Below are 24,317 nucleotides of genomic sequence, written 5' to 3'. Positions count from 1 at the left end.
GGCAGAGGGAGAGGAAACGGTGGTGCTGCTACTATTACTAGTAGTAGTAGTATTAGTAGTAGTATTAGTAGGAGTAGTGGTGGTGGTGGCGGCGGCGGCTGGTGTAAAGGTGTGTATAGCTGAAAACACGTAGAGGCACAAAAGGGAAGGGACACACTATCAACACAATGGGGGAGGACAGGTGAACACCTCACAGACACAGCTTGCATGGGGATATGTACATACAGTGAGAGCCGATGTACCAGAGTCAAATTCCTCGTGTGTCCAAAACACCTGGCCAATAAAGCTGATTCTGATTTTTTTTTAAATGGGATTTTGTTTAATATAGTGGTTTTCTAAATTTCAGACAGTGCATATTCTTTGACTGTAGTCTTACCTGTGGCAGAGGTAGAGGAAATGGCAGTGCTGCTACTATTACTAGTAGTAGTAGTATTAGTAGTAGGAGTAATGGTGGTGGTGGTGGTGGTGGCGGCGGCTGGTGTAAAGAGGCACAAAAGGGAAGGGACACACTATCAACACAATGGAGGAGGACAGGTGAACACCTCACAGACACAGCTTAACAGCATCTCGTCCAAGACGACAACAACAACACTGACAGAAATAACAGGCAACACCTTACAGCGGCAGAGCTTCGGACAAAGTTAAAATAAAAAAACAAGAAGTAACAAAGACAGGAATGGGGGTGGAGAGGGGTAGAAATATACACATATACAATATACAGGAATCACAAGCAGCAGGGACTCACTGGTGTTGATGCTGAAGATCACCGCTACCGCTTGTGTGCCGTATTCATTGGAGGCATTGCAGAAGGCAGTGATGTCAGAGGTGACCGTCACACTGGCCATGCTCTCAATGCCCTCCTCACTCACTTTTTCAGATGTTGTATTGAGGACCTGGCACAAACACAAAGGCTGTCAAACTTTTAGCTCAAAGTGCTTTCTCACAGCGTCAGACGTCGTCAGTCACTCGATGCTCTTCGTTTGGCAAAGGCTCCGATGTGATGTGTTGAACCAGTGCACCTCACAGGAGGGAAACAAGTTTTGTTATAGTCCACCAACCTGCTGCTAATTTCATCATGTGTAGAATAAAAGTCCCTAAACAAGAGAAGTCCAACAATTATCCGAACCTCAGTTTTTTCCTGTGCGGATCAAAATCTTCTGGGGGGTGTTATATGACATGAATTTGTCTTCAGGATCAAATCTGATTACGACATACATTGGTAGATTTAAGATCTATTCTAGTGAGCATGCATTTGGAAAAACTGTATTTCAGTGGCATCTGAAGCTAATGCAACAACGTGAAGCCTCCCTCTGCTGTACCTTTCCATCAAGGGTGGTCCAGGTAACACTGGGAACAGGGAAGCCTCTCACATGGCATTTCAGGTTGACTGTCTCCTTAAAATTGACCTCCATCACTGTTTTTTCCTTTTCCATGATCTCTGGTGGGCCTGCAGAGAGACGAGCGAACAGCTCTCCTATGACCACTATAAATACAAACGGTACCTGGTGCAAACACTCAAATTCTATGTACTTTCCTTACTTACTACATTATATTATGGTCGTTCTTAAGGAGCAGTAGATTACTGACTGTCAGTCAATCTAATATTCAGTTTCTAGTGTCTTTGATCAGACTCACCTTTGACATTAACAAGAAGTGTCCCGCTGGTTTCCATGCCCTCAATCTCAGGAACAGTCACCACACACATATATGTCCCTGCTGTGTCAAATGTAGCGTTCTCAAGTCTCAAAGTGTCACCCTTAGAAACCTCCACTTTGTTCTAGACACACCAAGGAAAAAGAAAGCAGTTTAACACACACACACACAAACACACACTTGCTCATTGTATCCTGGGTAGTGTGTGTCATAGTGGAAGACAACTACACAGACAAAAATATAGTACAGTTTATAGGCACACATCTTCTCCTGTCTCTCTCCTGAATGTCTCACACTTTACCTGACTGCACACAAAACTAGAGCGACGGGTTTTCTAAATGCATGTTAATTCATTTGGGGTACACTTTTGAAACAAAATGTTGTTGCTGTGTGTGTAATCGTACAGTGTGAGTAACGTTAAACCAGGTTGTGCTTGTGTCGAGAGATGACGAAGCGTTGCAGGTGGCTTCCACTTCCTCCCCTTGGGACACAATAAGGTGTTTAGATTTTACCTTAGGAGCATCGAGATCTACAGCAGGAAGAGAAATAATTCAAGCCACGGTTTATAATCAGGAGAACACTTCCAATTATTTGTGCAGCTGGTAGAATGTATTGGCCGTCATTGTCACAAGTGAGTGCAGATTCCTTACAGTTGACAATCACCACGGTCTTTCCTGAGATCTCATCGGCCGTTTCAACATCTGTACAGGTGCACTCGTAAACTCCACTGTTGTGACGGGTCACATTATTCAGCACCGCCGGAGCGGTATCCCAACTGTCGTTAGTCTACATAAAGCCAGAGTAATGTGATGAGCACTTGCAGTACAACTTTCAACTCAACATAGACAAAAGTCCAGTTTTTGTCAACATATACACCAACAAAGCAGGTCTAGACTGTGCTGCTGTCTTTGGTGTGTGAATCATGGGTACAAACGTCTCGATTTTCTTACTTCGTTATGTTTATGTATGGAACACAGTAATGGAGTATTCCCATCGCCATAGCAGTTCAACTCAATCGAGTCCCCTTCCTTGATTTTGTCTTTTGGTGGTGCCACCCGCACATCTATAGTTGTTGAGGGGTCTGAAACAAAGAGAGCAATTCAAGGTCAGGCCCTTTGAAGTAAAGAAGTTGCAGAAGGTTCGTGTGACCGCAACCATTCCTACAACAAACTAGACTAAATAACAGCAGTGCTTCTCACTGGACTGGCTTCGTCAAGGAACACAGTTCAGTGAGGGATTGTTGCTGATTGTTGAGTAAAAATAAGACACAGCAAAGCTTTAAATGCTGCTGTCAGACATTAGCAGACGACAGCTAAGAAGTTTAGCTGTGTCAGTAGTGATGTTACAGGGCCCAAAACATGACAAAATATAAACATTACAGCTTTCATCAATGTGTCAGAGCAGCGCCACACTGGGACGGAAATACAGGTGGAAAAGTCTGACATGAAATTAGATGCCAAAAGATGTTTTTCTAAAGACTAACATGAGCAAAGGGTCAAAGGGTCGTCATGGTCACAGAGGGAATACTGGAGCCCACGGTAGATGATGTTACACAGTGTAACAGAGGATGATACTGGACACAGACCTGCATAAAAACACTGAGCAGGCTGTTGGTGTGAGAGAATATTCCAAACTGACCAAGCTATTGTACCAAAATGTGCACGTAAGCCTTTGTGCATAACTTGTATGACAGGTTATGGACCATGTATGAATTTCAGTCATACCTAAGAGAAAATTCTACATATGAGAAAGTTTGTGAGTGAGCCACATTCTCTTAAATCGCTTGTACATAAGAATAAATGTGGGCTCTGCATGAGGTCCAGTGTCCTGTCTGCCAAAGCGCTGACGGGTCAATTGCTTCTTTAACTGGAGGAAACAGCTGTCGGGGGCACCACGCCACACCACCAGCTCCAATTAAGGGAAAACCTAGTGGTACAACATACAATATTGTAGACAATACCGTGCTTCCATCTTTATGGCAGCGGTTTTCCTGTGTTGGCAGGCCCCTTTCTTTAAGGAAATTATTTTTAAATTTTGTTGTGGAAGAAATTGACTAGGCTGCATAAAGCCTGGACCTCAATCCCATTAAACACCTCTGGGATGAACTGCAATACTGACTGTGATCCAGGTTTATTGCCCAGCATGAGTGTCCAACCTCACCTATGATCCTTTGTCTGAATCGAAACCAACGCGCAGCCAGGAACCAAAAACTTTTATAGCTGTATAATAATACATATGGTTTGGTAATTAAGCGTTACATATGGGCATAATATCCTGGTGTCCATACACTGGTATGATATAGTGTTCTGTATCATACCAGTAGTCAAAAGTTGTCCAGTATACTAATAGTCAGTAGCACTGGATGCCACTTTTTAAAACTGTCATTACCACAGTTTTAAAATAAAGTTATGTGGTCTCATATTGCACCTTTGTTTGTTTTAGAAATTAAATATAGAAATGAACTGTATTCCCAAGAGTTCACATGTGGTAGCTCAGTGTGCGAAACTCACATTGTACAGTGATGTTAATCCGGCTGGTCTCTGTCATCCTGGTTCCCCCAGGAACGAAGTAGCTGACCTCGCAGTAGAACTTAGCATCTTTGTCCTCCTTCTCTACCTTCTTGTTCAGCACACTTGTAACTGAGAGCAGAAGACTGGACTCAGTGGTGGTGCTGTACTCCAATTTCACCCCTGGAAGATACAAGATCATTTACAAACACACAACACCAGAGAAGGAAAGACAGGGACATAAGGAAATAAAATATTAAATGCACAAACTGAAACTGTTGAAAAATGCAGGACAGATGTTGATGTTAACTCTTCTCACCATCCTGAGCAGCATGTAGCGGCGTGTTGTTTCTGTACCAGGTGATGTTTGGCTTGGGGTAGCCATTTTTGACTTTGCAGCTCCCAATCTGTGGGAGAGAAGAACAAAGTTAAAGAATTTAATTGTGATCATTTTTATACCCCGGGGCCAGTGGTTCAGAAGTAACCTGACCGGATTTCAGTCATTGGATTGGATCAAATCTCGAAAATGGGTTGTTCATAGAGATGCACAAATTACAATTTTCATCTGGATTATCCTGCCCCCAGCAGAGAGGTGGATTCAGGGCGGGATTCAGGAACAAAATGTAGTAAAACTTTCAAATTGGTCAAATAATATAACAATGTTGTTTTCTGTTCAAATAAAAGCCTCTGTGACCCCACATTGGGTAGTTGTTGCTTCTTACCTAGCTAGTTGCCTACACTGTGATATGTAGTCCAATTTAGAGCGCTGGTAATCAGGATTTGGTCATCCTGAATGGTTTGCATCTGGATAAAGGCAAATCAATCGCAGAGTCGCTTTGAACAACCAGTACAAAAGCAATATGAATCACCTGATCCTGGAGAGTAAAACACTGGATTTCCAAATCCATATCATTCTGATCCAATTGCACTTCCTGAACAACTGGCCCCTGATGTTTGCAAATCAAAGCTTGTTTACCTTGGATGGCTTATTTTCATTCACTGAGATCACTGTTTGAACACCCGCGATGGTAGGACGGTCTGGTGTTTCTGCACAGGAATTAAGAGCTGAATCAAGACGTGTTTTTATATTTGGGGATGTTATTTAATGTCATATATGATTTTATTGTTTAAATCCGTGTTTTGAATGCATGTTGTTGGGGTCCCAGGAAGATATGGGTATCCCCTTTGTAAACAGTAAGCCCTCAGACAGCTAGTTGTGAAGCATGATGAGCAAAAAGCTTCTGCATGAGCTATTGTACATGCCTTTGACATATAGAAAGGAGCAGAAGTAAACTGAGTTCCCTGAAATTATAATAATGAAGCAGCTGAAGAGCTGAAAATGAAATATTATAATAAAACTATAAAAACAAGCAGAGTCAAATATTTGGCCAGCTATAAAGAGCTGACATTTTTGAATAAGGATACAATATAATTACAAGTTTAACACCTTGCTGAAATGAGCACACTGGCTATGACTTATTGTATGATACCCATCCTCTAAACCTGGTGCCATTCGCTTTGTAAAGTGCTCTATTATTCAAACCATCAGAAAGAAAAAAAAACGCACCATCTGAGCCTTAATCTTACCAAACACCTTCAGTTTTGTACGTCCCTCCTCATACTCATCACTTGATCTGATGCGACAGATAAATTCCAATTCATCTTCCAGCTTCACACTGCTGACAGTCAACACCACCTGTCCAGGGGTTCCAGTGCTGTTCACAGTGATCCGGTCTGTAAACGGTGTGTCTTGTGTTACAGATGCCAAGTTGGCAACCTGGTGGTAGATGAGCTGCCGCGCATCCAAACGTGCCACCTAAAGGTCAGAGTTTCAGGGGAATCACACATCACGTGCACAGAAACATCATAACCATCTGTGTATGTGCGGATCAGGTTTCATGAAACTCACATAGAACCAATATATGGATATGTTGCTGATGTCCTGATCTGATGTGAACATGCAGGTGATCTGAGTTGTGTTTCCCCTAAACACCTCCACTCTGTCCTCCATGTTCACCTCCAGCTTGGCCCACGCTGAAAGACAGAACGAGAAAATGGTTGTTGGTCAATATGTCTGTTCAACATGTTCGAGTGTTTTAATGTATTCCTAATCTATGAAGACAGAAAGAACATTGGAGATAACAGAAATGCTCCTATACCCTTCAAACCTCAGAGCTGGTGTACATGTTTGACTGACAGCTGAACAAAAGTCAAGTTTCCACATTTTTAAAATCCAAAAAAAATGACATAATTAAGAGGGCCAGTCCAGGTGTTAATTTGAGGAAGGTGCATTATGGTTTATTCATTAGATCTGTTCCCATTATTCTGGATCCTACTGCTTTGATCCATACACCAACTTTTCAGCCTTAGTGTAAAATGTTTTTGTGATATACAGACTTTTCTTTTTTGAATTTCTGACATTTCCACTTAGATTATTCTTATGCACAAATTGAAAATATGCAAAACCAATGGCAGGAAACCAATAAACTTCTGACTATAACTTACAAGCCAAGGACAGGCACGCGTTTTGGAACGAACACTGAAAAATAAGAAATGCATCATTTAGTATCTGACTGTTCAATGAGACATGGCTGACTAGCCAAGTAAGCTGTTGAACTTAAAACCGACATTAGCTCAGTGCTGTAATTTCCTCCTTGTAGGATGATTATTTGGTAGCTTATTCAACAAGTGAAGATGTGTCTATGTTTGTAGAAGAATGAGACATTCACTAAACAGTTATGAAGACCTGCAGCTGCTGTTATGACAATTAATGTCACCATCAGACTATGACACAACAAAGAAGTTACTGCTTTATGAAAATACAGGTTAAAAAAAAATTGTATGATCAATTAAAAGTCCTCCATCTACATACAGAAACAGCATTCTGACTGGATTAGGGGGTGTCATTTTGATTCCAAAAATATTAAAAAATATAAACATTTCTCCATTTTTGGTGGTGCTGACTTCTCAAAACAGAGCAGCCATGATTTACACCAATGTTTTTCCTTCGGTGACATGTCAAAACATCTTAAGTGATAAGGCCTATGAACAGTTTATGAAATATATATCTATACTCTGTGTGCACATATATACCTCTATAGAGTGGTGTAAACTGAGCAGACACTGTAAATTACCTTAAATGTTTCTGTGCTCAAATTGCTTATCATTGATCCACTAAAGTGCACACCCATACAGTATATCTGCGATAAACTAATATCAACCTTGTTTGAAAAGAACCTGAAATGGATGAGATGCTGTGGTGATGACAGAACCCTGAGGTCAAGATGACCATCCTTACAAAAACCTGAATTACACATTACATCCACACGCAGTTGACAAAGTAAAAGCAGGCCTGGAGGCAAAAAAAATGAAATTCATGGTGGGTCAAAGGGATGAGAGCGATGCTATGACAGGAATGAGAGGCCCACCCATGTCCACATTAATGTGCTGTATTCCACCATGTCACCCTCTCACAGGAAGAAAGGCTCAATTTACAGAGAGCATAGTAGCCCCACTGTTCCTTCATGATCTGACTCTGAGGAGCGAGTGGTTTTCCCCTTCCAGGGTCCCTCACTGTGACTCATACTATCAGTCTGTAGGATGGACCCCCCATTATGTCAGTGTTTCAGTACATGTGTGAGATGCCAAAGCAAGCTGTAGCCGGGAGGTAATGATGCTGCCAGGGTTGATTTAGGTTTTCCCGAGTGTCTGTTCACTGTGTTGGTGGATGTAGCATTTCTCACGGTAGAGGACGAGGTGATGGCGGGAAAGATCCGAGTCTGTGTCAAGTGCTGCTCATGAAATGTAAACATGGCTCATCAGTGTCCTGTGTTGCCCTTTGTTCCCTTGTATTGACAATAACCGACCCACGATATTACTCACACTCTAAACCATGTATTTATAGGGCCGCATAATGACTATTTTCAATATCAATAAATCAGATTATTTTTTTTAAGTTAAAAAACTAAACATTAGCTTTAAATGCTAACATGTCCAGAAGAAAGTACAACATCTGGATCAAATTTGGGTCCTCTGGCTGCCTTTAACACTCCTCATCACAAAAAGCCAAACTGATGTTAACCCTGGTTTCTGCTGTCCCACGCTCTCTGTGCAAAAGATGCCACCTCTTTGGTCTGACAGCCACTGTTTCAGACCTTTAGCAGATGAGAGGCCCTTTGTCTGTGATAGACTGGCTGGGATTGTTTCCAGCGGCCCCCGCAGCCCTGTTCAGGAATAAGTGGTATAGATAATGGATGGATGGGTGTTAGAGAATACTACTCATGGTACAAGAAAACGCTTCTTATAACCTTTGCTAGGTGGCAGGTGGGGCAAATTTACCTTAAAAAGACAAGTTACAAAAGCAGAAATAGCAACAGAACAGGTGCAGGCACCAGAGTGTCATGCAGAGGAGCAGTATAGCTAAGAGACACAACGTCCTGTCCCATTTTCACCTGATCTATCAGACAGTGTGTCATATCTTAGTTAATGCATCTTTAACACAGTCACATCACTATTATACTGCATCTGGTTCCAAAAAAAAATCTAAATGATCAGATGTGTACTCTTGTAGTTAAGTGAATTACTACAACACCAAGGCTGCCTCAGCTTATTACCCAGACACAACCTGCTGTATTCCATCATCAATAACCAAACCAAACCTCTGACAGTTCATTGGCCTGCATCAACAACAAATCTCTGTCTTCTCATCCTCATCCCCCTGACTGTCTTCCCATCTAAACTCCCTCCTCGCACCTCTCCCTCCTTATTGTCTCCAACCTGCCTCTCCTCTTGCCATGTGTTGCTGTTTACCACTAGCTAATGGAGCTGGACGGATGCTTTTCTATTAAAGAAATCAAATTAGTCTCTCCAGCATAGACATTTCCTGGCCATTAGCAATGGAAGGACAACATGGACTCACTCCCAGTATCCCATCTCTCACCTGAGGATTCACCTACAGTAAGAAGCGCAGTTCAGAAGGGCGGAAAGTCAAATTCTACTTTGCAGTTCAGAATGAACTCTTTTCCCATCCTGGGGCTTGGAGTCTGCTCATGGGAATCTCCATCAAATCTCATTAGTAATTTGACCAGTATTCATCTACACCGTGCAGCCAACAGAGGAGCTGGCACACCACGGCCTCAGATCGATCCTTTCTGATGATGAGAGAGAGCAAATGCACATTGGATAATATTCCTAAATCAGTAATGACAGAAAAAAAGCTAAGCATCCTCTCTGACAACAATATGCTGGAACAGCTGGGCCACTCCAGTTTTATGAGCTCCTCTCAGCAAACAATATCCCCTGAAGAGTGTTTGACCCTGGGACAGCAATTTCACATGCTGAGCGTGTGATTTCCACAAGAGAGGGGAATGTGCTCTGCACACTTTAGTAAATATCTGCTATGGACCTTCAGGAGAGGAGAGATTAAATAAAAAGGAACAAAAAAATGTATGCACAGTACACTTGTCTGGAAACAAATGGCTCTCTTAAACTCTACTACTGAGTCAGGGACACACGCATCTGAATTTGTGTGCCACAGCTGATAATCAAGCTTCAAAGATCTCCAGTCTGTGCACCTTGCTCCTTTGTCAAGGCTGCAGACTGTCCAGCAGTTCCGCTCAAAACACACCACATCTCACAAACAGAGCGGATTGTATTGAAAAGCATGACAAAATCAGTTGCACCTAAAGATAAGGCAAAATAATCCCCACAACACACCCCTTACAAAGAAGGGACGAGGCAGACAGGATAAGATCATATCAAGGGGGAAGTCGCATCAAAGACACTGTGTAACCTGACAAAAGGTTTTGATTTCATTGTAGGCAAAACAATCAGTTTGTGTCTGTGGAGAGTGACAATAGGATGTTTCCTGCCAGGCTCTGAGCTTCTGTGGCTACTTGTCCACACCTTTAAACAGGAAAAACCTGTAATGTAAAATACAGACAGACCAAACTGTCAAACAAGAACGTGGACGTCTTTACCAGTTTAAATCAGAATTATTTTTAAACATCCATGACAGTGTACAGATGTCTCAGCTGTCCCGCTGACAGGTACGGCAGACAGATGAGACGTGGGCTTATTCCAAGGCTCTTTTGACTTCCTGCCCATGGAGGTTTAATTGACAGGCTGTAGTCGAGGCGCACTCAGAGCCCAGCCCAGAGTGATGATGGTCATTGGTAAAGGAGAGGCGAGGGCGCCCACTTTCATTTAGACATTAGTCTAACTGGGTGGCACAGCAGTGGCTCAGGTGCAGAACACAATCCCACAGTGACTACTGTGCCGTTTCTCTCCCTTTACCGTCCTTTTTTCTTGGTTAACTGTCCAGTTTTTTCTCTTTACACTACAATCGACTAAAACCCTTGACCAGACACAGGCAATCTCATTTAACCTATCATCTGACCTCTAAGCAAATATGCAAACCTCTTTGTATTTTCTATTTTAAAAAACTGTTACTTTATAAAGATATGGATACTGCATAGATGAGGTGAGCTTTCTACCCTTTCTCTTCTGTCAATTTGTAAATGAAACAATAGAAATTCAATAAAATATTAAATTTACCAACTAAAACTACCACATTCTGTCTTTGCTGTAGACAGAAACACATGTTTTTGTTGTGGGAAAAACATTAAGAAAGCACTTTCTCAAATCATGTGAGAAAAAAAATGAAAGCAGCAGCAGCGACTGCCATGATGATTGCTGAGGTCAAGGGTAAGCAGACACACACACACACACACACACAGAGACCTTTCCGGGTGTCAGATATGTAACAGGATCTGGTACAGCAACGGACGAACACACACACTGAGGCCACTAAACTGCATCTAACTACTGACCTAAATTTGAGACTCAACCACTGCACTAAACACATTATTACATGATTTGCAAATGTCTCAGAGCACCACTAAGGCAGCACATGTCACATCCCCAGTCTACTGGCTCATTCACTGTTCTCCAGACCCTTGTTTTCTGCTGAAGTTAACTGTAGTGCTGAATCCATTTATCAAAAAGAGAAAGAATGCAGTTTTGTTTGCATTATATAATCTCTATATAATGTTTCTTCTATAACAAGGTTACATTTTAAAGGTGCTGTGTTAATATTTACATACCGGGACTCCTCTTAACTGAAACACAAAAGGAGAAGTATGAAGATTATAATAGAAGAGAGGACAGACAGCAGCTCTTCCCTGTGTGTGTGTGTGTGTGTGTGTGTGTGTGTATAGTCGTGAACCTAGCTTCAACTACTTGTGATAGCACTGCTAAAAAACAGTATGAACATAAAGGCAGCAAAAAAACAAAAAAAAGAACAGATGACACTCGGGAGCAGAATTAAAATAAAGAGCTGTATTACATTTTATTATACTTGTATTATAAAATCTTTTGTTGGCAGTGTTCTGCTGTGCGTGTCAATGTATATAAATATGTGCCCCCAAACAAGGTGGCCAAATGAAGCGACAGCTCAGGGACATGATTCCAGCCCTGTCATATCTAAGAATAACAATGTCCTATGAAGCTTGTTTGCTTACATGATACAGTAGAATTACAGTTCACCTGACTGGCACCAGAAATAGCAGCCGTACTTCAGGACGGGCCGAGACAGAGATGGCGGTGCATGAGAAAACAGAGAACCTCAGTCACGTGGCTGTTTGAATGGATGTTAGCGGATGTCAGCATATCTGAGCAGAGTGAGCAGAGTGTAGCACTAACATGAGAAAACAAATAAAAGAGTGAGAAAGGACAGGAGGAAGAAAAGAAGGAGGTAGGGAAGGCAGAGGAATCAAGCGTGTGCCTCTGTGACAGCTGCTGTGGCCTCTGACATTTATCACATGAATCCCTCAATGGCACCGTATCTACCAAGAGAAGGAAACGTTATCTAGCCGACGATAACAACACTCACTCAGTGCGGTGAGAAGAGATATGAATTCATTTGCTCCTAACGTGCTGCAGCGGGATGTGGAGTTTTGTCACACAAAGGCACCTTCTACCCTAAGGTACCCTAAGGTCATAAGAGGCATCATCACTGTGCGTAACAGTGGAGCAGTCAGGACCTTGCAAATGTGGAGTTCCCTTTAAAACATTCCTTATCAAGCTGGCTAATGCTCTCCCTTATATGTCTGTATTAGTCATCTTAAACTTTCTAACAAAATACAAGCAAAAGTTCACAGGTTTTTATTCTAATGTGAAATTAAATTGAGCACTCGGAACGAGAAGAACTCTCACTGAATCATAAATCCCCACCCCACCTCACCCCACCCATCCCCCAGCTCTTGGCACCACGGACACATTTCTCCATAAACTCAATATGCAGCAGTTTACCATGCCATAAATAAGCCACTCAAATAGAAGAATGACAGATAATTCTACAGCAGACTAATAAATATACATGATAGGTGTAGCCATTACTTTGCAGTACTAATGATTTTGTTACACCATTTCATTTATTCGGCTAACAAACCTCTCAGTTCTTATTCTGCAGAGGTTTGATTCCCAGCTTCTCAGATCCATAGCTGATTGTGTTGCTTGTTGGGGATCTTTGGATTTTTCCATAAAACTCCCTGACACCAGGCTGTTTTACTCTTTCTTCATCAATATGCATTAGCTGTTACCAGTTTTTAACACCAAAATAAGGCCAAGGCTTTCAGTTATTAATGAGGACTTTAGTGACCTCATTTAGGGTACATTAAGAGGAGATAATTCTAAAACTAATCTTGTTGCTGCAGCCTTGGGCTGGGTACCTGGCTCTGGTCCCACTATGTTAGCTGCATACAGGAGCGCTCCTGACTGGCCAACAGAAATAGCATCTAGCAACTGGGCCCAAGGAATTACAGGAGGTTTAAGTGTGACTGGATCAAGATAGGTACAGTAGAGCACAGATAAATAGTCTGTCAGTGTATAATGTATTCCACCTAAAAAAAATGAGCAAACACCTCTTTCAGGTATATTGAAGGGCAGAAATTAACTCAACAGTCAACTTGAATGAGGAAAAGTAAATTTTCACAATCATTTAAAACAGATATTAAACTAAACAGATACTGGTTCCACTTTCTCAAATTTAAGGTGGACTGCTGAATGTTTGACGACACCTGTACTAACACTGTGGAGCAAGGTTTTTAAGAGTGGGTCCCTGGTTTGTTGTAAACATAACTGGTTTGTTTACAAGGAAACTTCACCTGGCAGCTTGATGGAGTCACTGTCTTTGGTAGTTTATAGGTCATATAAAACTTTAGGTTCTCTGGGTTTTTAACACCAAAATAAGGCCTTTGATAAATTGTGTTAGTGGGGGCATGTTTTTAAGGTACCAGTGAGATAATGAAATGTGATCCAGGAATTTCAGTTGGAGTAAGAATTTGATACATTTAAGTCTTTTATAACAACTTTGGAAAAAAATCACATCATCGCAACATAAACTGGAATGCAGACGTTCCTGGGAATGTGCACATGCACGCACTTGACTGTCCTACATGCGACACCTTGCCAGATGACATACTGCAGCAAAAGTTGAGTCTGGCAAGATGTCTTTGCAAGATGATCCTACATAGTTTTGTTGGGGACCCCGTCACTGGCACCCATTCAGATGAATGAGAGGCCCCACATCTTTTCACATGGCTGAAGTCAGTGTGCACTCAGTCTTGGACTGCACGAACAAAACAAGCACTATGAAGACCTCAGCTCCAGTCTTGGACTGCACGAACAAAACAAGAACTATGAAGACCTTGGGAGCTTTGGGAAATGTCACCATTTTCTGGTGCCTAGTGAAAACAAGGTGAAGTCGTTACTCTGAAGCTTTCCCTAACACGCATGCTCACTGATCCCCCGGGTGCTGAAGCCAAATGCCAGCAGTATCCAGTCAACATGCCAGCAAAATTAACGATTTCCAAAAGGCAGAGGAGAAGAAGGATACGAAGAATGTAAACACAGTGGAGAGGATCAGAGTGGACCACACAACAGGGAAGATGAAGAGCGAGTCACATCACACTCTGATCTCGCCTGGTAATCTGAAGCTATATTCCATGTCAACAGACCACCTGTTGTAGAGATCAGCCCAGGCTAGATGTGGCTCAGTTCTCAGCACACCAGACTCCAGCCCATCTTTCATGGGGCTCTGCTGACTCGCAACTGTTACAACTGTACGGTAATAAAACTTCGACTTAGGTCAAAGCAGGTTTTACTTGAGGTGGAAAAGAAAAATTGCTCCTCTGTCAGCAAATGGCATCAAGGAATTAATGCCCAGTAGCTCTAGCAGAGTAGTGACAGAGTAGAGTGCATGAAATTCTGTTCACTGTGTTCATAGCAGGTAAAAGGTCATCGAGTGATATAAACTGACTGACGACAGCCAGGTCATTTTATTTATAGCTAAATTATTATTAATTGTTAAATGTTCTTGATAAGGGTCAGGATTAGCCTTTAACTAAATAAATAAATAAAACAGGCACTCATGCCCCACCCCCCTGCATGTGCATGGAAAAGAGAAATGCTTAGGAAAGCCCCTTCAGCCTGTCACTGGAGTATCCGTGAGTTCCCCCATTAAGTGCAGTTTCTCCTTGTTTTGTTTTGTGCCTCCACAGCCTCGCTGAGGAGAGAACGGCAGAGAACAGCAGTGCCATTTGCAACTTTTCAGACATATTCTCAATTAAAAGCAGCTATAAACAGCAGTCTAGCTTGACAGATACCACCACCTGATAGTAGGGGCAGTTATTTCTGTCATACAGATGCAGAAGGTATGTGCTAGTCGGCCGCAGGCTGTAGCCTGTGCCACTTCTTCAGCCTGAGTGGCCCAGACAAAGGCCACACAACAGTCACCTACATGGCTGCTAGTTCTTTCACCTTGGCTTGGTGTGTCTCGGCCCTAACACGTTGGTCCAAAATCTCCCTTAGCTGTCCAACTGGGTTGAGATCCTGAGACTATGAAGGCCATAACATATGATTCACATCATTTTCATTCTCATTAACTCATTCAAGTATTTTCACTTGTTATAGTAGGAAAATCCACCAAAATACAGTATCACTGAAAATATTCCCATTTTATATTTCATTCTACATTTTGGATGGTGTTCTATTTTTCAAGAAAACCTAAGAAAAGAACAAAAAGAAAAGCCATTTTGACATCAAAATACTTTTAGACCACAGCTGTGAAGTGCAGCACGGGTTCACTGACCAGAGGTTAATCCATCTTTGATAAGCAACTCTTTGGTCTTCCCTCAGACAGTTACTCCAAAGACAGTTCTGTGCTCCAGCCTTTGATAACTACTTGGCAACAAGGCCTACTCCCCTTTGCTCAAAGTTTCCACACTCAGCTATTTTAATACACACATACACATATAAAAGATGTGATGAATATATGACTTCATGTGGACGCAGTCATCTTCCCACATCCAACTCTGAGTCCCATAATGTTAAAGAAACTATTTAAATTACTTTCACAATCTCTCAGTTCTATGCCTACTTGTGTTTATGTGTCTGTGTGTGTTTTGAGTGAATCTCAGTGGGACATTTCCTCATGGCTGCTCCCATAATGGTACAAACGCCTCCTCCATCCTCTTTCCCACGTTCCAGACTATAAATTGGCTTGGTCACCATATCAGCTACTCTGTGAGCAGGCAGAAATAAAACAACATAAGCTGCCTGGAAATATGGGAAAGGCCAACAGGGACAGTATTTTTGTATATAACGGTACTGAAACTGAGTGTGTGTGTGTGTGTGTGTGTGTGTGTGTGTGAGTGAGAGAGAGCAAGCAAGAAAGAGAGAGGTCCCATGACATGGCTTCACAAGTATGAAACATTGGTTGCTTGCTGCTGGCATATTATGGCTAAAGAGGTGCTGCTGAGGTGTTCAGCAGCAGCTTTATCCTTTTTTGGTGGATGCTGGAAGTCAGAACTAAAATCACCCTTGGTAAAGCACCAGTGTTGTCGAGATAAGTGGTCTGATGGCTAAAGGGCAGCACACACTAGCTACATCATTTAGTTTCTTATGCTACATGCAAAACAATAGGCATGAGTGTATTAACACACATCAGTATTGTTTTGACCTTAAATCTTTCTCATATGCAATATAAAAATGTGAACCCTGACAAAAATCAAACACATATATACTTTATGTACTGTAGCATGTCACATAGTATGTTATGGGTTGGAAGAGTTAACGATCCTGTGAAAGAGGCACTTTAATGTCATGGAAAGCTATGACATCCTGGGAAACTGCAACTTCAGTAGTGACCTAATGCTTTGTTCATGTCATACCAGAGAGATGGGAACAATTCCCTTGCAAGCATTCACAGAACTGGACAATGCAAGATGGCTGTATGATTACAGAGGATGTAGAGCAGGGGTGGCCAATTCTGATCTCAAGGGCCACTGCAGCACCAAAGGTAGCAAAAGTCTGGCTAGTTATTTTAAAGGTTTGGTGGCTAGAACAGCAGTTGAAATGTTTGCTAGTGACTGTTTGGCAACACAACAGGCCTGAATTTGCCTAATTAGATGAAGGGTTTTGTTGGGTGTGTGGGTGCAGGTAAAGATGGGGGTGATTCTGGAATGCATCATGGGCCCAACTCAACAAAACACCAGTTAGTGGGTGGGTGCTCACCTGATGACCCTGTAGACCTGCCTTCACTCTTACACCCACACCAAACCTTTATTGGTGATAATATAGCTACAGACTCACTGGAATTGTTAATAGTCTTCTTTTGTTAACTCTTTGTTGTTAACTTATTTTTAACTACATCTGTTTCTACTTGGAGAAGGCTTATTAAAATGAAATGAATGCAAACTGAATCAAATCATATCCGACAACTTTCTAGTAGGGAAGGGACAATAGGACTTATTCTTGATAGGATTCAATTAAAAATTCAATGACAACAACGTCTGACTACCTGCGGAATTCTTGTACTTTATTCCTCTTTTTTCCCCTTTTCGAACACTGGTTTGATTATGTAAAGAACCACCAGATATACTGATTTAGGTTCTCTCATTTACAAAAAATATGAAGTCGCTGGTGTATGGAGACCACACAATATGTATCACTAGACAAAATGATACATATTGTGATGTTTTTGTGTCCCGATATATTGAATTTGGATATACTGTCCCATGCCTACTTTCTGATGACCTACAGTACATAGAAAAAAATATTTCAGTAATCAGTTCCAGCAGAAGAGAAACAACCTGAAGCACAGAAATAAAAGATGAAACTGATGTATAATTAAAGAAATACTATAATATACTATAACTAAAAAATACTGGAGAAATTCAGAAACACTAAAGCCAGAGAGAGGCACAAACCAGGCAAGCTAACTACCAACTGTTATCTACTAAGACCAAACACTGCAGCTACAGCAAACATCCATCTGCTCTGTGGAGTCAGCACCTCAGTGTCATGGCTGAGGGCTGATAGGCTGCATTAGGTTAAAAGGATCCTAATGTGCATTATATCAGCACAGTGCATTATTTCAGAACAACAACATCATCCATTATTAAGAAAGGGGTTGAGCTAACAGAGAACAGACTGATTTTGACTGGCCTCTAGTCTCCACTTATGCAAGTGCAGCTCCCAGAGGGCAAGTTCTGACTCGAGGATCAACCACGATCTTGTATCTGTGTGTGGCTCTGAGAGGTCACACACCGTAGTGTAACAACACAAATGCAAACAGAAAAACACACAAGGAAATGCAGAGCTAGCATTTAGCATTTAGGGGAAAAAATGTAGGCATGTGCTGTTTTATCACCCGTCTCACAGATTCAACCTTGCCAGTCCAGGGACTGAACCAGTGACCATCCACACTTCAGTTGACTACTTCCCAACAGTACTGGAAAATAAGCTAATGATATATGTAAGTTGATTTCACTGTCCACAGCAGCTGATATCTACTAAGTCCGTGCTGAAAGACAGACTCATGTCCTAGACTTGTCACCCCAGCACAGATTAATCATCCTGCTGTAACTGCAGCCTCTAGCCACATTTCTTGGGTCACTTATTGTGGCACAAGGCACAGAGGGGACAGTTAATGACAGGTTTATTAGTGATATACCGCTTTTCCTTCACAATAGCCCAGCAACTAGCCCTGTGCGCTCAAGTGTGGATACCTGAACCGAGCCCAACGGGACCCGGCGGTGCCTAAGGCTTCGGGCTGGGTTTAGACAGAAATGTAGAAATTATGTTCAGGTCAGGTTTGGACAAGTAGGCTAGACAGCTAGAGCACTCAAATGTCTGCTTCATTTAAATGTTGAGGGAAAACACCATACAAACTGTAATGAAATTTTTAAGTACGTCCATTTATATTGTTGATTTACATATTAAAGTATAGTCTGCTAACAATTGTGGTAACTAACTGTGGTAACCTTTCACACACTGGACAAGTGAACTCTGTTTTCTGCTGAATCACTGAATGCCTAAGGTATCTTTGTTTGCTGGAAGAAGCAACTGTAATATCCGCAGACTTCGAAAGTATCTCCTGTGAACCTCTCAGTGTTTTGCCAATTAGAAACTCTTTGAACACAGAAGCATAATTGTTCTCAGTGTACCCTCCTTTTATGTGATGTTATCTTCTGCTTTATATTGAAGTGAATCTTGTTTATTATAATAATTCTTAATATTCTCTAACATCAGTTCAAATGTCTATACTGTTTTGACCTCCAAAGTAAAACCCCTGAGAGAAGAATCTGAGGCTGCCTTCTCTGTGCTGGTTTCAAATTAACCCTCAGTTTTATGTCACAAATCTAAAGCACATGTCTGTTCTTCCTCCTCAATGCTGAACAGCTGACTGGATGAAATCAATCACAGCCAGGTTTTTACTACTTTACTCCATGTGCACTGCAACAGCTTTGCAGGTGTTCCTCACACTCAAGTCTGGAAACTGCATCTCACACATCTGTGATTGGAAAATTCAGACACTATCTTTTTACCATTTTCTCAGTATCATATACAATTTCCCCCAGTGTCGGCTTATGAGCATCATGCCTTTAACAAATTACAGATAGAAATCTGGTAATACTTCTCAGTGGAGTAAAACCTTGTCAGTGGAGTTAATATCCTTCAAGAGTTTTTAGAACTACACGATACAAGATAAATCCAAAGAGGCTCTAACTAAGCAACACTGTCAGTATTAGATGTACAAGTACAGTATTTGTGCTCACCTTTCTGTCTATATAGCTTCTCAAACTCGGACTGCGGAGCAGAGCAGAATTTAAGTTGGCTCATATTATTTTATTCCAGAAATAGTCCGAGGAAAACTGTGCCAGCTCTCATCACCTTCATTTATGAAAACAGATCTGGAGAGGAGAACAAGTGGATTTAATAGTAACTGAAGAACATTCTGACAGTGCTCTCCAGTATGAGTCACAGTGTCTCCGGTGGTTAAACTGGTACTGTACACTTAAACTGATAAGGTCTTGTGGTATCAGGGGACATAAATTACCTGGTTTTCTTACAAATTTCTTACAAACATTTTGTGTCACTGAAGTTAATGAATTTTTGCAAGGATACATTTTCCAAAACCCACACAGCCCATACATCACACATCCCTTATCCCGTCTGACAGTGCGAAAGGTGTCGATTTCAACACTTTGGTAAAAGTCAGTGGCCTTGCAATGCCTAAGAATGTTAACTATTGCTTGAAGCCAAACAGCCATGTAGAAACCATCATTTTGACATTGGGGACAGTGTGACGGACAAGATGGAACAGCTGGCTGGTCTGGGGACGACAAAACAACCTCTGAACCAGAGTGTGAGAAAAGATAACTGGAACACTTCCAAGAAAAGGGTTTGTCCCTGACTGAATTTGGCACATGCCTGCCACTTAAAAACTGGTCATACAGTGGCCATTTACTGTAGGTCTGCACTCTTTGTAAACTATAAAACTTACGATTATCTGTATACTATACGGGTTGGGCAGTAAAATATGCTAAGCATTTACTACATGACCATACTGAACAATGATACATGCAAAGAGATCTGGAAATAGTGCATGCAAGGTGAAAAGTAAGAGTGTGGAGGTCAAGCAGGAGACCACAATGTATCCAGAGGCCCTAACAAAGGGTTTTAATTGCTTAACTTCAACAATCCAGTTTATTCCACAAACCCCTAACCCTGCGCAACTACTGGCTCCGCCCCGTGACCCCGTTCAGGGACTACACGGTAGAAAATGAATGAAAAAGGATTTTGAGGACATTTTTTGGTGAGGCAGGGTCATAGTCTGGATCCAGTGGATCCAGGAATTTGTTAAACAATTCTTCACCACTGTGAGATAGGGCCGATTTCAATATTTTTGCATCTAACTCGATGCCTCCAATGCTTGGATGAAAACTGCAGGATAACACCCACATAAGATCTAGCACACACCAAAGTATGATCTGGATCCAAGTAATATTCCAGATGTGGTGATCCAGAATGTCCAAATTTAGAGGGCTCACGGAAAACCCACTACTGTGACACAACAAACAAATAATGCTGTCAACAGATTTGACGCATCTTTAAAACTTACTGAGCTATATCCTGAGGAAAATTGCCATTACTGAATTTTCCTGAATAACTTTCAAGCTAATAATGATATTTATGTGATTCCAACTGCTAGGGGTAGGTTTTAATGGTCAAGGAATCATATTAAACTATCAAACTATCATAGGAATACTGCTCTCAGATGGAATGGCATTATGGGGACAGTGATCTGCCTTGGTGGAGGTTTGCGCTCTCTGAGTAGTTTAAAATGTTATTAATTTAGATCTCAACCTCGCACAGTGTCCGTGGTTCCCTGAATCTCTTCACCACTTTTTTACCACAGACATCTCCTCAGTGACCTCCTGAGTAATGTTTGTGCTTTTGGCTGAGGGTTTTCTCAATTTGTTTAAAGTGACAGAACCCACGGGAGGGTCCAAGTTTATTTCAGGGCCGATACAGTCTAGTACAGTTTGGTTTGTTGTTTCAGCCATGACCCAAACAGAAAGTAGCAAGCCGTCCCACGGTGCAGAGTTGTGCTTATTACAGTAACCTCACCACACCCATTGTGCAGACATCTAGCAGATAATCATGGAGGATAAAAGAGCTACTATTTATATCCATGAGTACATCAGGACAAGAAGGATGATGAAACTGATTGTAAGACAAGCTTAATAATGTATAGAAAAAAAAAAAAAAAAAAAAAACATCCCTGCATATCTGCAGTAGTCAATCACATAGCATCACACAATCACACAGTGTTGCAGCATGGGACCACATTTAGGGTTCAGTGATCTGCTCAAGCTGCGCCTGAACATTTGAAAGTGCTTATCAGCTCCAGTTTCATAAAACCAGTTCTTCATGATTTATAGTATAAATGTATATTGCAGAAAACTGGCACACAGTCCTTGTCCAGTGAACTGTGCTCTGCAGATGGTCCCAAATGAGGATGGGACTACATCCTGATTATTCTAATGAGTGTATAATGTAGTGTTTCTGTTATAAAAATTCTGTTATTAAACATGATTTATGCTAGTTCATGTGTTTTAAACTTTCAGAACAAAGTCATGTGAGAAACTGACTGAGTAAGCCTAAAGGACATTTCTGATCTTTCTTATGAAACTGTGTACTGTAATACACTCGACTACAGAATGTTCCAGACGAAGCGAGACACCAGCGTCAACTGCAGAATAAACGTGTTCCAGTCTAAGTCGTGTTATCAGTGTGTGCCTTTTTAACTTACTGGCTGTACCGTTTAGATTTATCCTAATTACGTCAATCCAGTTATTATTCTTTTCTGTTTTTATTCTACTTTATTCTATTTTAGTTCCTAAATGTTATGGCACCCAATACTAGGTGAGAGAGAACCAGTATTTCGATTTTCTGCATGTCCTGCACATATGGTGAATTGACAATAAAATCCTTGAACCTTGAACTATATATTGTGCTGTTTGAATCCATTTTACTCAGACAACTCTGTATGCCCATGCAGACTTGTGGCCATGACTGTAGCTACAGTATGTCTGAGTGAGCGGCACAGAGAGAAGCCATTTGATGAAATTTAATTAATATATTATCAAAATAAGTGATTTTATACTATAAATACTTGTAGCTTGGCCACATTACAGATAGCATTTTGTAACAGCATCATCTCTGATCCAAATTATTACTCAAAATTTGTTTTGGCAGTTAACTGCTAAGGGTGTCTCTGATGTGCTGCAAGAGTTTCTATTTAAATAATGTAATACCCCAAGATTTGAAAAAAACAATACAACAAGCAACATTTGGATCTACTGTGGTGTAGATTCACAATACAGAAGCACATCATTATCATCATCGCTGGCTGTGGTCGTCTTCTTGGTATGATGCTATTCTAAGACTTTGTGCCCTAATACTCTGCAGGCGTTTGTTAAGAAGTAACTCGTTGCCTTTTGCTGCACCATTAGAACTCAAAACTGCCCCTCTACTATATTTGTCAATAAAATTTCAACAGATGAACAAATAGAAGGAGGATCATGAGGGCACTGGCTGCCTATCTGATCAGGAAACCTGATGACAAGCAGCATTACGTGGTAAGTCACAGGAGAGCTGGCTCTTCAGATGGTGTAGCTAAAGGTGATCTCTAGACTGTCTAGTACAAATGGATCTGCCCTGCATCCAAATATAGAGCAGCACATCAGAGTACACTCAAGCTGTCCAGTGTGTGTTGAGGCCCTCCATCATAACTTACAGATGAAACGCCTCAATGCACAGCTGCAGATAAGGCTGCTGACCATCACTGACTGCATGTTTCTTACATAAAAAAAACTGTTGCAAGAACTCCGAGAACTCCTCAAAACTGTTGCAAGAACCTTTGAAATTATAATTTTCTGAAAGTCATTATTAAATATTATTAGGCAGCTGTGAACTCACTTTCACTGCAGATGTTTGCCCACTTCAAGCCAACATGAACAGAATAAAAAGCTTTGTTTTTGAAACAAATATTGACAAAAAGGATGTATTTTTCCCTGAATGTGTGATAAGCTGGGCATGAACAAAGCTTCCTTCCTTCCTTATATGCTGTAAACAAGAGTCAGACCACTCGCTTTGGCAACAAAAGGTGCTGAAAACAAAACATCATTCAACAGAGCCTGGCTGCAGATTGTTTCTTTGCTTGAGCTACATTACAGAAACACGCATTTGCTGCTACTCAGTGAACGCACGCAAAATGCTCCTGATGACAACAGCACAAAGTCCTGGGCACATTCTCCCCCAGTAACATCCCCCCCACCCAACCCTCTCCAACAGTGGTTTGCTCTATTGACCCAGGTAATGGTGATAATGGATGTTATTCACATCAATAGGAAGATGAAACAGTAAAAAGGAAACTCCTTGCCTCTACAGTTCACACTCCCAAGTGTACAGCCTCTGCCCATTATATGGTTCCATAGGGAGATACTAGATCAAAACACCGTCTAAAAAAACATCTGAAAAACACAGCTTTTCCTTTTGCTTTCATGGCCTGTCACTCAAAATTTCTATTGGCTAATTAGTAAAATGTGTTTTCATTTTCTTCGCATTGTACAACAGTGCCAACAACAGCCTGGCAGTCTATTTACAGTAGAGTCAAAACAGAAGAACGTCAACAAATCCATTAAGTTATCTGGTGCCTTTATCAGCAAATCAGTCAGGAAACATCTTCTCTGGGGCACTTTCACACATCAGCATGTTTATGACTGAGATAATGAACAAACCACTTTCTGTGTGAAAATTAATACTGGTGTCATGGTGTAAACAGGTTACTGGTGTTCACATACTGTAGGACCTTTGTCTAAATCAAAGCGTTGTACCCACCTTCTGTTTAATTCATTGTTGGTTTACCACTGATAATCAGTGGTTCAGACAGCAGGATTGGTTTATATTATTTGGTCACTTTATGAGAAACTCAGTAATTTCCTAATATCTGTGCGATTTAGAGGAGTTGCATTTATGCTAGTTTTTCTGTTTCTTTGGATGGGATCAGAGGAATAGTTTGGAAATGGATCAGAAGTTATTTGACACAGAGGCGTCAATTTGTGAAGTTGGGTGAATACCAATCGAGTGAGCTGGATATTGTATGTGGAGTGCCTCAGGGTTCTGTTTTGGGACCTAAATTATTTATATTATACATCAATGATATATGTAAGGTTTCTGATTTAGTGAAAGTGGTTTTATTTGCTGATGACACTACCATATGGGCATCGGGTGAAAACCTACAGCAAC

The 24,317-nt window shown here is 41.3% G+C and overlaps 1 protein-coding gene across 6 annotated transcripts in view; it reads right to left on the bottom strand.

Moving 5' to 3' along the window:
* mcamb (melanoma cell adhesion molecule b) overlaps window positions 1-24,317 on the bottom strand; it is a 42,793-nt gene that overhangs the window by 11,613 nt on the left and 6,863 nt on the right. For 5 of the 6 annotated variants that reach the window (XM_020600107.1, XM_020600104.1, XM_020600106.1 and 2 more), the window contains exons 2-12: window positions 6,070-6,194; window positions 5,748-5,976; window positions 5,137-5,207; window positions 4,480-4,567; window positions 4,164-4,343; window positions 2,604-2,734; window positions 2,304-2,439; window positions 2,058-2,182; window positions 1,636-1,777; window positions 1,320-1,447; window positions 746-893 (exon numbers count right to left, since the gene is read on the bottom strand). In XM_020600107.1, coding sequence (XP_020455763.1) covers window positions 746-893; window positions 1,320-1,447; window positions 1,636-1,777; window positions 2,058-2,182; window positions 2,304-2,439; window positions 2,604-2,734; window positions 4,164-4,343; window positions 4,480-4,567; window positions 5,137-5,207; window positions 5,748-5,976; window positions 6,070-6,194 — 1,503 coding nt within the window. Of the gene's footprint in view, window positions 1-376; window positions 476-745; window positions 894-1,319; window positions 1,448-1,635; window positions 1,778-2,057; window positions 2,183-2,303; window positions 2,440-2,603; window positions 2,735-4,163; window positions 4,344-4,479; window positions 4,568-5,136; window positions 5,208-5,747; window positions 5,977-6,069; window positions 6,195-24,317 lie in introns of all 6 variants that reach the window. The other variant, XM_020600105.1, reaches the window with a different exon arrangement.

Source organism: Monopterus albus, unplaced genomic scaffold (genome assembly GCF_001952655.1).
Source record: "Monopterus albus unplaced genomic scaffold, M_albus_1.0 scaffold45.1, whole genome shotgun sequence".
In the NCBI taxonomy this organism is placed as follows: Eukaryota; Metazoa; Chordata; class Actinopteri; order Synbranchiformes; family Synbranchidae; genus Monopterus; species Monopterus albus.
Note: the sequence above shows the minus strand (reverse complement) of the source record. Positions and strands in the feature narration are given on the sequence as shown.